Source organism: Choristoneura fumiferana, chromosome 14 (assembly GCF_025370935.1).
Source record: "Choristoneura fumiferana chromosome 14, NRCan_CFum_1, whole genome shotgun sequence".
Classification (NCBI taxonomy): domain Eukaryota; kingdom Metazoa; phylum Arthropoda; class Insecta; order Lepidoptera; family Tortricidae; genus Choristoneura; species Choristoneura fumiferana.
Window position 1 is genome coordinate 18,822,332 of NC_133485.1, and position 14,589 is coordinate 18,836,920.

Genomic DNA, 14,589 nt, shown 5'->3' on the forward strand with positions numbered 1-14,589 from the left:
TGTACCAAATTTGAACTTAATCTGACCACTGGAAGTGGGGCAAAATGAGTTCACCCAAACAAAAAATAACAGCAACAAAACGTCAAGTTAAATAATGGCTTAATCTAACCAACTTATTAGAGTTGAGAAACCTCTCACACACACACACACACACACACAAACATCACGCCTGTATTGCCAAACGGGGTAGGCAGAGGACACGAAGCGTTATCGCTTCGGAGCCACTTTTAGCAATTTTAGGTTTTAAGTGTGACGAAAACGGTACAATAGTGACAGGTTGCTAGCCTGTCGCCTACGGTGTACCTTAACCTACGAGTACATCCTCAGTCGCCTCTTACGACATCCACGGAAGAAATGTGCGATGAAAAACCACACGGGTTTTTCACCACACATTTCAAAGTTCAACATCTCAAAAATGGCTAAACAGATTCTAACGAAACATAGCTAAGAACCACCGCAAGGAAACTTGCTTTTACGTAAAAAACAGCATCTAAATCGGTCCATCCGTTTTAGAGCTACGAAGCCATAGATCGACAGACTGACAGATATTGGCGGCGTGGGGGTTAAAAAGAGAGACGTCCAATCATCAAAGGCGATTATCGCACTTCTCTTGCGATATCGTACCTACGTATAGTTCATATGATACTATTTTTTAACACCAGACGCAAAAAGAGGGGTGTTATTAGTTTGACCGCTATGTGTGTCTGTGTGTACGTCTGTCTGTCTGTGGCACCGTAGCTCTTAAACGGGTGGACCGATTTGAATGAGGTTCTTTAATTAAAAGCAGGTTTTCTAGCGATGGTTCGTAGACATGTTTTATCAAAATTGGTTCAGCCGTTTTTGAGATATTGAACTTTGAAGTGACAAAGTCGGGGGTTTTCAAACTTTTTGTTGTTCATACCAATGTAATTGCAAAAAAAATCACAGAAAAAATCTGTGGAACTGAAATAAATAATTCAGAACTTACTAAAATACGTTTCATTTTCTAAAACCAAAAACTTGTATGTATGTATGGTTGAGGCGAGAAGGAGAAGGCATTAGAGATTTCCATCCTTTCATCACCACTGAAAATTTCTTCCGATTTTATTGCAGCCCTCAACCAGCTTACCGCTCCCGCTTACCATAATGCTCCAGCCTTACCGGCGGAAGACAAAAGAGCTGCCACCGTTAATGCAGCCTGCATTCAAACTAATTGTCTAGCTTAACTCACTCCTGATAAATTAACTTGAGTGAAATTAATTCTCACATTTGCATATTGTTTTGCGAAATACACTAGGGAGTTACGTGTAATTTTATTCATTTGAAAAAAGGTGCGTAGCTTTTTGCTACGGTTCTTTTCTTTTAGGAATTCGTTTCTGTATCGGTGAAACCTACAGAATTAATATTAGGTAAGGGTCGATGTTGTTCTTGTTGTATAATTTGGGCATTTTTACTTTAAATGTCGCAATCTATTTCTCCATACTCAGAATGACGAGCACTATTGATTTTGACGAAGAAAAAAAAAGTCCCCAATTTTCCATAAATTTTTATGTGTCCATTTCGTAATGAAGTAATGACCCATAATAATATAAACTATATGAAAAATCGCCTCTGAAACAAAGGGTCGTGGGTTCAAACCCCGGCTCGCACCTCTGAGTTTTTCCAAATTCATGTGCGGAATTACATTTTTGAAATTTACCACGAGCTTTGCGGTGAAGGAAAACATCGTGAGGAAACCTGCACAAACCTGCGAAGCAATTCAATGGTGCGTGTGAATGCATGCATTTAATAATTAAAGCAAGTAAATGGGGTTGGTGTAACCACTTTTGTGAAATATAACTCCTTTTGAATCATAATCTCTGCAATAAATATCCCATTTTTTGAGGAATTCATCTACATACCTATTATGGATTCATCAAAAACTTGAATTGCGGACTTGGTGGATGCAAGTGGCGAGATGCCGTTTATTTTGGCGTTCTAAGGCCGCTTGTACACGTCCGTTGTTTTCACCAGACTTGCGGTGTTGTATGGCTTACGATGAATGTGTGTACATGCACCGGACACTTGTCCGGCGACGAAGCCATACAATACCGCAAAAAACGATCCGTTGTCCGGTGCAAACAACGAACGTCCTCAAGCGCCCTAAGATCCTCTGTTTAACAGTGGAAGTTTTCCAGCTGATGATGATATTTTCGTAAACAGACATATTATACTTAGGGGCTGTTTCACCATCCAGTTAAATGTGATGCCGTCTCCGTCTATTCGAACAAAACAAATAGAGACGGCATCACACCTAACCGCCAGTTAACACTAATCAATGGATGGTGAAACAGCCCCTTAATATATTTTTCCATCAACACATTTGTATCCGTCTCTCACCAAAAACAAAAAGTATAAGAAATATATTTGATCAAAACTGCCTTATCTTGTATTCCTTACGTATCCAACCGCATCCCCGCGGAGTTAAGATACAAATGTAGGAGACGTGGTCAGGGTAATAAGGAGGGCATGAGGGCAGTTTAATTATAACATTATAGCCAGAGTAAGGAGGCCGAAGATTAGTTGTCCTACGTTATAAGTTTGTTCATAAGTTTCACGCATAAGGGATCCTGACTTTTCGCCGAAAATATTCTGTTGGGAAGAAATGATTTATTTCTCAACTGTTTCAGATGAAAGAACAATTTTTTTCTCTAATACTGTAAACTATTTATTCAGAATATATTTCAGGACTATCCTCTAGAACCCTATAGGCTGGATTAGGTTTATAAAAATCCTGAAGTGCTTAAGTTTCAAAAGATAATCGTCCGTCCATATGAAGCAGTTAGGAAATAAATCGTCTAGGGAAGATAAATTAGAGAACCTACTAGCTCTAGCTAGCTAGTAAAAATAATTTTGCACAATGAAATATCAATAATTGCCTCAGTCAGATTTTTTAAGTAGAGTAGCCCAATGCTTTTCGTCTTGAGAGGAGGTCTGTGGCCAGCCAGTGGAATGTTATATAGGCCAAAAATTACGTATAAGTTACCTGGCTAGCTAGTATAAAAAAGTGACATAGTAAAGCTTTGAATCCCTCTTATAGAAACGAAATTTAGATTTTTTGAATTTAATTTTGCCTACGCAGACACTCATGTAAAGTGACGAAGTTAGAGGTTACCGACAAACATAAAAAAATACAACTAAAATGAGAAGATGTTAATTTCTGTAAGTCTTAAAATAGCATGAAAATGGTACGTACCCTCTCGCAGGGAGCAGGCGCGTGCAACTGTCTCGCTTGCCCGCGGCCCAGCGCCTCTCGCTTCCTCTGCGCGCTGAAGAGACGAAGCTCCTTCCTCTCTTCATCAGAGAGGGCGTGGCAGTAGCGAACCTGGAATATGAGAAGGAGAATTTGAAGGGTTGTGTCACAAAATGTGGCCGTTGTGGCCGGAAAGTTGTAGAATAGAGACCGCAGATCGGCAAGCGCAGCGTAGGACGTCCACCAACGAGATGGACGGATGACCTGATTAAAACCGTGGGTTCAAGGTATGCAGGCCGCTTCCAATTGAAACAACTGGAGGTCTATGGGGGAGGCATATGTCTAACAGTGGACGTGTTGGATACGGTGGCCTACGTCCAGCAGTGCTGAACGATATTTCCAACCCATTACCACTTCATCTTGCATATTCTTCGAGCTATGTCGGTGACTTCAGTTCTTCGGCACCGTATTCCCAATTCGAACGCGCAAAGAAACTCCAAGCATAGGTCTTTTAGATCATTGCGTGAGTCTGAGCCTCTTCAAGAGGCCAACAGTCAAGGTCCACTTCAACCACGTCTCATAGCCGTAGGTTTTACTGGCATCATAAACTGTTTTCCTTGTCGACGCCCGTTCAACGCGCGTTAGTCAAATCCTCTCGTCATCTCTTCCTTGGTCTACACTATGTGGCTGAGTGAGCCCAACTTCATCAGTGGATTCAGCAGACATTCCCAATCCCATCAAGCTCATCTTAGACCCCGTTATCAAGCGGGTTTTGGTGGCTACCAATCAACGCACTTAAAAAGAGCTCCTGGCGATTTAGGCGCAGTGCGCGAAATACGGACCAAATTGGCGGCGGAGCAGTGGGGGACGCGGGAGGGGCGTAGGAGCGCGCGCGCGGCCGTCACGCCATTGGCTTGTTAGTTGACAGATGCGCTACCGTATCCCCTCCACTAGCCACTCAGAGCTCTTTTTACGTGCGTTGACTTGTACCTAACATAATAAAAATAAAATTGAGATACATTGGAGTTCTCATACCAACATCGTCGAGACTTGGATAGTTTGTATTGCATATCAGTAATGTTAGGCCACCAAATAACGGCTTTATAACGTGGTTTTAGTCGTCATAAGGCTGCATTTCTACCAGAGGCGTGCGAGGATGTGTTACGAGGAATTGTTTTTTATAAACCAATAGAACCGCTTCTTTTCTGGTGGAAACAGCTGAGCGGAGCGAGGCGAGGTAAACGAAGCGTTTCTATTGGTTCATGAAAAGCACATTCCTTGCCGATTTCTGGTGCGGTGTGGAGCCCAAAGAAGACATTTACCTCATTGTCCTGTGGAGGCAGCTGCTGGAGCAGCTGTTTGAGTCGGTACCGCTCGCCGACGCTGTTCACGTACGGAACCTTGTCCTCAGGCAGCGCTGAGAAGTACAGGTGGACCTGGAATGCAGTGGTAAACTGGTTAGATATGGCTTGTGTTGGCTGAGTCACAGACATAAAAAAGCATGCTTAATAGTAGCACGTCCATATACACACATGCTAGCATTTGCTCAATAGTAGCATGCTTTCGTGCTAGTAACTAGCATGTGTACCAGTAGTCAGTACATTAAGGGTCCCCTTTTCCTTTTTAACCCCCGACGCAAAAAGAGGGGTGTTATAAGTTTGACCGCTATGTGTGTCTTTCTGCCTGTATGTCTGTGTGTCTATGTGTCTGTCTATCTGTGGCGGTTTTTTATTTGATAGCAAGTTTTCTAGCGATGGTTCTTAGACATGTTTTATCAAAATCGGTTAAGCCGTTTTTGAGATATTGAACTTTGAAGTGACAAAGTCCATTTTCCAACTTTTTGTTGGTTAGGTTATCAGGTACGAAATCCTTAAAATAAATGTCCAATATTTTTTGATAATGTAACTTGATTCACTAATTATTATTTTTTTTGATATCTAGAGCCTATAATGAGACCATTTAGCGTCCGCGAATGTAATGTAACCTAGCCATATGTATGTATACCAAAAGGAAAGACGTGTATGTATAATTCGGCGCCAATAATCCTGCCCCATATAACGCCACAGCTATAAGCTATGCCATCAACTTCGCCACGGGTTCTAATTTAATAAACCAAGTGATATACATTATCATTCACTCTGAGTATGGCGATCACGTACCAGTTTCATTAGTGGAGCTCCGTCTTTATTAAATGTTATTACAAGTATAAATAACGGTGATAAGGTATAGAGAGTGTTTTTCCTGGATATAGGAGATTCTATTTTGGTATATTATAGTTAGAAATTGAATATGTTAAAAGAAGATGGTATATTTATGAATGACCTAATGAGTCAGGAAACGCATGATAATTTAATCCTTGAACTTTAAAGTTTCTGAACATTGAAATCCTTACTAATATTATTAATGCGAAAATTGTCTGTCGGTCTGTTTTCTCTACACGCTTAAAACGTATTTTTGATTTTATCTACATCCATATCATAACTTCCCTATATGTTCAGAGGCGATAAGCAAATGACCTACATTAAGAAACTTCTATCTGTGGTTGCATCTTATAGTGCCGTAAGCGACACTTTAATTACATTCAAATTTCGAACAACTTAAAAAAACATAAATCATGTTTGGTTGCGATAATCGAATCAGTCGATTTGTAATCTCATTCAATAATAAAATAATTGTTCCATACATTTTTTTGAATTGCGAATATTACAATCGATTTGAGAATCAAAATCGACTCGTCTAGATTTTTTTATAAATTAAAAAAACTATAACTGTGCAGTAGTTTTTTTATTTTTTTTTATTTTCATTCTTGTTTCAATGTATTATTACCTGTAAAGAACTGTCATATCATATCTTAGATTACTGTAACCCATCATCTATATCATTTCATATATTTGTTGATTAGTTCTCATATCTCATTACAGATAGTAACTGGTAGTTATCCCACCGAAAACTGGCAGATTATCGAACAAGACGTCCACGTACCCGCCGTGTCTCAGTCAACCTCGGCACTGGCAGAATCATCAAAAAATTGATGGAGCCACTTTCTCCTAAATTTGAATTGAATTAAATTGAGGTTTTATATGCCTGCCTACAAACAAGAACCACTAACTCGAAAATGCAGATATATCAGAACATATAATACTCGTGAGATATTCCACTCACTCGTATTTTAATGCATTTCATTATGTATCGTCACATCATCATCATCATCATCATCAGCCGGAAGAAGTCCACTACTGGACAAAGGCCTCCCCCTTAGAACGCCACAATGAACGGCAACTCGCCACTTGCATCCACCGGTTTCCCGCTACTCTCACGATGTCGTCAGTCCACCTGGTGGGAGGCCTGCCAACGCTTCGTCTTCCGGTTCGTGGTCGCCACTCGAGGACTTTTCTCCCCCAACGGTTATCTGTTCTTCGATGTATTTACATATTTTTCCAGCTATGTCAGTGACTTTAGTTCTTCGACGAATTTCCGTATTCCGGATTAAAAAAACTCCAAGCATAGCTCTCTCCATAGCTCGTTGCGTGACTCTGAGCCTCTCTAAGAGGCCAACAGTCAAGGACCACGTCTCAGCGCCATAAGTCATCACTAAATAACTATTATTTTACCAATGACACGGGAGTACCCCTTATTTTGACTAAGTACCTAGAATAATAGATGAGTGAAAATCTTGAAAGTTAAAAAATAATAAACCTTGGTGTGAGAAGAATGTGAATAAGTTAATACGCTTATGGGCTTGGCATATTTAGTGGCAACTTATTGAGGTGGTAATGTCAAACAGTGATGTCAGCCTATCGATAATTTTGCTTTCGAATGACACTATATTATTATGAACTAGTGTTTGAACCCGCGGCGTCGCACGCGTAAATCATTGGAATTGAAATTCCGGGATTTTGCTCAATTTCCGTGGGAATTCGCAATAATATATATCGTGGTTTTAATTGACATTGCATTAAAAATATCCGTGGCAAATTTCATGATTGTAAACCCAGTGATTGATATTTCGAGATTTCATCCCGATTCTGTGGGAATATCGGGATAAGAAGTAGCCTATGTGTTATTCCAGATGTCCAGCTAACTACATACCAAATTTCATCTAAATCCGTCCAGCCGTTTTTGCGTACAGGAGTAACAAACATACCCGCACACCCACACATACAACCTTTCGCATTTCTAATATTAGTGGAAAGGATTCCGCCAATGCCCATATTGAAAATGAAATTAAAATGAAAAGATTTATTCAAGACACACACATATAAATAATAGATACAGAACAAAAACATAATAATAATAAAGTGAAATAAAATAAAATGAGAATACAAAATTCAAAAAATAAATAAAAATAATTTAAAAAAAAAACTTATTTTCATGTGCCCGAAATGGTCCCGCCTCAGCATAAAATGCGGACTCCTTTGGTGGAGCCAGCGCTGGTCTTCCGGCGAGACCATTTTAGACGGTCACCGTATCGTGTCGTGCAACACGGCCCTACGCGTTACGCTGAACGCAGCCGTTGTGCCCGAGTCGGGCAGCGCCGTCTGGCGGCGAACAGCCGACTCAAATTTACAACTAACCAAAGAGAATATAACCACTGAAATATCAGTTGTTCAGTAGCTTCACTATTCGGTAGCCCCATGGTATCCATTTAGATCTCAATTCTTTTGTCGAATTCGACACCAAGCATATTGTTTATTATACGGAACTTTGTCTGTCATTTGCGCACTGATGAAATCGACTTTATTTCAAACATCGACAAATCATCGACCATCCTGTACCACAGCACTATTTGTAATATATTGATAAACTGCGACTTCGCGTGCGTAAGCGCTGACACCGTTTGAGAATGCAGCTTGGAAGATTGATATCGCTGCACGTTGGTGGACGCGGGCCTTATTTACGACCGGGATTCCAATTGGCGAAGGCTTTGAACGGCCAATTGACACGGGGGATGTAGGAAGCGCTATTTTTATAGGATACTAGCTGTTGCCCTCGTCTTTGCTTGTGAAAAATTCGATTATCACACGTTTGTGGCAACTGTAGGTAAAATTATGTACCTTATATTTCTCAGCATATCCTACTTCCTACTAATAATACAAATGCGAAAGTTTGTGAGTGAGTGAGTGAGTATGTTTACTCCTTCACGCTAAAAAGGCTGGACGGATTTGGATGAAATTTGGTATGTAGATATAAAATATAGGTTACTTTTTATTCCGATATTCCCACGGGATAGGGATAAAATCTCGAAACAACAACCGCTGGGCATAGAGTCATGAAATTTGACATGATTGTTTTGAATGTAACCGCCGATATTAGCCGGTGAACACTAGTAAGGAATAAACTATAATACTTAAATTTCTTCCCGGCTATTGAGTACTACAAGGGTTTAGCCAATTTTGTGATATTGGATTTTGAAATAAGAATGTAATTTTTTTAACTTATAAGTACTTAAGTTGGGTTAGGTTATTATATTATGAAATCTTTTGCTCAGCCTGATTTTCGCATAAAACGTTTTTTATTAAAATCGCAGCAAAACAACACTATTTTCACCCCCTTTCTTATATCAAAATAGAGTAAAAGAGCTATAAAAATCTAAAAGCAAACGAGCACTGTCTTAATTCCACCATCCATTTACAAGACCCGGTAAGGCCACCCCCGGGGAGACATTTTAATTTTTTGCTTCGCTGCTCCTTGATCCTATTTCTTTATTTTTATACCAATTATAATACTTTGGATGCGGTAGGAATTTTAGCAATTAAACGCGGTTAGAATTGTCACCCTCTTTTAATTATAAGAAGCAATTTGGGAGTATTCTTAAGGAAATGTAATCGTCATAGAAAATTAGAGCAATTGCTGCAATATTATTTAGAATTTACCTTACAGCTCAGCGTCTCTGTGATTTCTATGTGGCTCTGTCACGTCTAATCCGCTGAAATTCGGTATACAGATAGTTTGAGTCCCGGGGAAAGACATAGGATAGTTTTTTACGGATAAACGGGTTATACGCGGACCTAGTCGCGGGCAGCAGCTAGTTAAAGATAAAACCAATACGACTATTTTAAACGCAAGCCACGGTTTCTCCTCATTTCAATTTACATCCGCAACATTTCACATCCCAATATTCTAAAGTATCCAAAACCGGCAGACAGGGAAAAGAGAAAAATAGGCAAAAACAATAGGCATTTTCGATGTCTAAAAGCCCTTGGACAATGCCCAGGACGTCTAAATAACAATGGACGTTTGATATTTGTGGTGCAGCTAAGATTTTGTGGACGAATGACAATAGCGCTACTCCAGAGGCTTTATTGTCTAAGGCACTTGTCCCACCGCCGACGATGAGCGAGACGAGAAGCGAGTAGAGCGAGTAACTAGTTAGAAACGAGTGGGCGAGTAAGGCACTTGTCTCACCGCCAGCGAGGAAACGATTGGCTATCGACTATTTTCTCGCTCAAGAAACGAACAAAAGATATAAGATCCTGTGTGAGTAAAAGAGACACATATATTAATAGTTGATCGCTGGCTGTTCACACTGTCGGCGAGAACTCGCTCTTACATCTTTTGTCGCAGCGACAAAGCTATAAAACTCGCTCAGCGATGTCAGCTTGGCGACCGCCCCGTACGAGCGAGTCGAGTGCAGTGAGTAATCGCCCGTCGCACGCGAACACTCGCTTACAGCCGAGCGACAAAACTACACTCGCTTCTCGCTGCTCGCCCACTCGTTTCTAGTTACTCGCTCTACTCGCTTCTCGCTCATCGTCGGCGGTGGGACAAGTGCCTAATAAGAAGCAAGTGTAGTTTTGTCGCTGGGCTGCAAGCGAGTGTTCGAGTGTGACGGGCGATTTCTCGCACCACTGAGTGAGTATCGCTGAGCTAGATTTATAGCTCAGCGAGTTTTATAGCTCTTGTCGCTGCGACAAAAGATGTAAGAGCGAGTTCTCGCCGGCAGTGTGAACAGTCAGCGATCAACTATTAATTGTGTCTCTTTTATTTACACAGGATCTTATGTCTTTTGTTTGTACCTTGAGCGAGAAAATAGTCGATAGCCAATCGTTTCCTCGCCGGCGGTGAGACAACTGCCTAACGCACTTGGAATCACAATCATCATCGCCACTTCGTTCTGTCAAATGGTATAGGATGAGGGTAGAAAGAGATGGTAAATGCGTTTAACAATTCGGCTTCAGATGCCGTCTAATTGCGTTTTCTCCGACAACTGCGCGTGCTGTCAGCTGTACTACGAAACTCGAAACTCGAAGTTCGTGTCGTGCGGTCCCTCTGACACTTATATTATTTAATACGAGAGCGAGAGGGATGGTACGATACGAACTTCGAGTTTTGTAGTAGCCCTGCGGGGGTGCTATGAAATTCGAAGTTCGAACTTCGTACATCTACCGTCACTCTAGTTATAATAATATTAGCGTGAGTGAGCGGGACGGGACGATACGAAGTTCGAATTTTGCAATTCGTAGTATAAAGTCAGGTAACCACTCAGTCACACCTCACAGACTCTATCTCCTCCTGGTGTATTATCTAGAATTCTAGTTATTCCAGTATATTCTAGAAGATCACATAGAGGCATTGAGAAGGTATTTTTCGAAATATCCACGAAATAGAGGGCTAGCCACATTTTATTCTTCTACAAGAGAGCAGACGCAAGATAAAGGTATGCAGAAACTAAAAAAAAATCGACCTCGGAGGCAAAAGAAAGGGTGTTATAAGTTTGACTGCATTGTCTGTCAATCTGTGACAACGTAGTTTGCAAACGGGTGGACCAATTTTGATGTATTTTTTTACGTAAAAGCGAATTTTCTTTATGATGGTTCTTAGCTATGTTTCATAAAAATCGATTCAGCCGTTTTTATCCCCAACGCAAAAGGGGTGTTATAAGTTTGACCGCTGCGACTGTCTGTCTGTGGCACCGTAGCTCTTAAACGGGTAGACCAATTTGAATACGGTTTTTTTAATTCAAACCAGGTTTACTAGCAATGGTTCTTAGACATGTTTCATCAAAATTGGTTCAGCCATTTTTGAGATATTGAACTTTGAAGTGACAAAGTGGGGGGTTTCCAACTTTTTGTTGGTTAGGTTTGGTTATGATATATTGAACCTTGACATAAATGTCGGAGGTTTTTTAATTTTCCTAAGTTGGTTAGATTATGGATTAAACGTTCTCACCTGTTCTGGTCTCAATCCAGGCGGCACCCATGTATATTCTTCCAGCGCACACCCTGAATCATCGTCGCTCTGGGAGTGCCTGTGAGGATCCCCGGGCTTCATCAGCCTCTCAGCATGCTCCAGCAACCCCCTGAACTTCCCCTGGGGAACCGGGTGGGGGGAGAGCGACATCGCAGACTGGGGGGATTGAGGCGACTGGTAGTTCAGCTGGGACATAGAGTGGCTGTGGAACTCAGGGTACTGCGGTCTTCGGAAGTTAGGGTAAGAGTAAGGGTGGGGGGAGTTGGATTGGCTGGTGGAACTGTGGCTCGGTTGAGGGGAGGGTAGAGGGTGGGGTGAAGGGGATGAGGGGGCGGGCGGAGGGGGGGTCGTCTCGTGTAGTGGCGGTGGTGAGCCCGTGGGTGAGATCACGCAGTTTCGGCAGACTGGTCTGGAAAGAAGAAAGGGGGAGTGTTAGAATTTGCTGATTGATTAAAAATACTACACATTGACTCTTTTGTACAGTGGCCATCAGATATATCGTAACGTCTGATATAATATATTACAGCTCACTTATTTCAGAATAGCAATACATTTTCGTTATACTAAATAGATATTATTATAAGGTTAATATTATCAGAACAAGGGTGAATATTTGAGAATGATTTATTTTGTTACAAACGTTTGTCTTTGTTATAATTGCTTGCAAGCAATTTGTAATAAAATATAAGAGCAGCGACTTTTCAATAAAGTTGGAACACATAACGAGCTACAATCATATCACAGCCCAGAGCTTCTGACCCTGATAGATTTATGGAAAAGTACCTGGGCAAGTTCAGCTTCGCTCGGCCTAAACACCGAAAACACGCGTTTTCCAAGAAATCAGACCAAGCTAGATCAATACAGAAAACTCCGACATTGTCAAATCTATTGTCAAGAAGGCATTATTGTCTAAAGCACGCATATTATTAACGCTTCAGCATTATGCTGGGCCAGTGCCCGATTCGCAACCGCAATGACACGTACTTTCCTACGTGTTGTCTATTTGTACTTAATACTATTGTTGTGTCATGTTTGTTTTTTTTCTTTCCTTCTTCTAAAGCGTAGGTATTATAAAGTTAATGATTATATCATGGACATATATCATTAACTTTAAATACCTACGATCCGGATTTAGCGACCCCTTACTTCAAATAGCGAACATACTGTGTTAAAAATAAAGTTGTGTTAAATACTTGTGATGTAAGTATAGATATCATTTCATAATATTGTAAATCTGTTTAAAAAAATATACCTCGTTGAGTTTCCTGCCGGATTCTTCTCAACAGAGGTTTTTCGAACCGGTGGTAGATTTTTTTGACATTCATAAGTGCTTGTTATAGCCTAAATTTAATAAAGATATTTTGACTTTGACTTTGATAGCTAACTTTATCAAAATTGTTTGAGCCGTTTCGGAGATTCCCGAAGTAAATAAATATACTTACAAGAATAGCTGGTTTACTTTATGTCTGTATCACACAGTTTAAATTACACTATATTATGCATACATACGAGACACGTTATAATGTAGGTACGTGACTGTTTAACATAAGTATACTAAGACCGCCATTACTGTATAGGTAGTGCCACCAGAGTTGAGGTCACGCAGACAAGAACATGTCATGTAATGACAGCGGGATTTTGACATTCACACATTCATTTAATTCAATCTCCTTTTAATAACCCCGACGCAAAAAGAGGAGTGCTATAAGTTTTACCGCTATGTGTCCGTCTGTGGCACCGTAGCTCTGAAACGGGTGGACTGATTTGAATGCGTTTTTTTATTTGAAGGCAGGTTTTCTAGGGATGGTCCTTAGACATGTTTCATCAAAATCGGTACAGCCGTTTTTGAGATATTGAACTTTGAAGTGACAAAGTCGGGGATTTTCCAACTTTTTGTTGGTTAGGTTATGCAATTCGTTCTTCATGTAGCTGTGTATAATCATTCACTTCAAGTTCAATATCTTAAAAACGGCTGAACCGATTTTGATAAAACATGTTTTCAAATAAAAAAAAACCGCATAAAAATCGGTTCACCCGTTTAAGAGCTACGGTGCCACAGACACAGCACACATAGCGGTCAAACTTATAACACCCCTCTTTTTGCATAGGGTAAAACTTTGACTAGGCCAAACTAGGTGGTCACGTGACCGCCCGAAATAGTCAATACCTTTTTACAGCAGATTATATTTGACATTAGCTACTCACACCACAGTAAAATGGATCAAAATTTACTGCATCATACTGAAATTTAGGTATAATAAATCCTCTCCATTTTGTGATTTGCGAAAACAATATGCCCATAACTAACTATCCTCAAAAAATCGCGTCGAAATAACGTCTGTGGGAGAAATATTGAGGCACCAAAGTTTGTATGGAAGACGACGCACCTTAAGAGAGCAGAAGAGCAGAAAAGAATCGATATCGATAGACAAAAAATTACAATCGATTTAAATTAATAACGCACGTAAAAACCGTTGCATTCCAACCTCGCTCGGGCGCAAAAGAACAATGATTTTTATCTGCGACTTAATCTAACTACTCGTTATGGGTATCATCGGCATCTAGAAGGGTTGGGATCACAGATGTACCAACGACATAGACAAGGTTAACCTATAAATAATATTTATAATTGAAAATTAAAAAAAAACAGCCAAGTGCGAGCCGACTCGCGCACGAAGGGTTCCGTACCACATTAGATTATAAAACCTTAAAACACACGTTTGTTGTTTGGGAGCCCCCCTTAAATGTTGATTTTATTTTAATTTAATTATTTATTTTTAAAGTGAAGTGCGACTAAGGGGCTGTTTCACCATCCATTGATTAGTGTTAACAGGCGGTTAAATGTGATGCCGTCTCCGTCTATTCGAACAAAACAAATAGAGACGGCACCACAACCGCCAGTTAACACTAATCAATGGATGGTGAAACAGCCCCTAAATATTCTATGAATATTTCAAGTGTTTACCTGTTGCCGTTATTAATATCGAGCAAAAAACCAAAAAAAAACCACGTTTGTTGTATGGGAGCCACTTAAATATTTATTTTATTCTGTTTTTAACCCCCGACGCAAAAAAGGGGGCTGTTATAAGTTTGACCACTATGTGTGACTGTCTGTGGCACCCTAGCTCTTAAACGGGTGGACCGATTTGAATGTGTTTTTTTTATTTGAAATCAGGTTTTCTAGCGAT

At 40.4% G+C, this 14,589-nt stretch overlaps 1 protein-coding gene across 6 annotated transcripts in view; it reads right to left on the minus strand.

The window, feature by feature from the left end:
• Positions 1 to 14,589, minus strand: part of LOC141435369 (uncharacterized) — a 758,872-nt gene that overhangs the window by 151,732 nt on the left and 592,551 nt on the right. For all 6 annotated transcript variants that reach the window (XM_074098083.1, XM_074098079.1, XM_074098081.1 and 3 more), the window contains 3 exons: positions 11,381 to 11,810; positions 4,534 to 4,647; positions 3,215 to 3,343 (listed from right to left, as the gene is read on the minus strand). In XM_074098083.1, the coding sequence (XP_073954184.1) occupies positions 3,215 to 3,343; positions 4,534 to 4,647; positions 11,381 to 11,810 (673 nt within the window). The remainder of the gene's footprint in view (positions 1 to 3,214; positions 3,344 to 4,533; positions 4,648 to 11,380; positions 11,811 to 14,589) is intronic.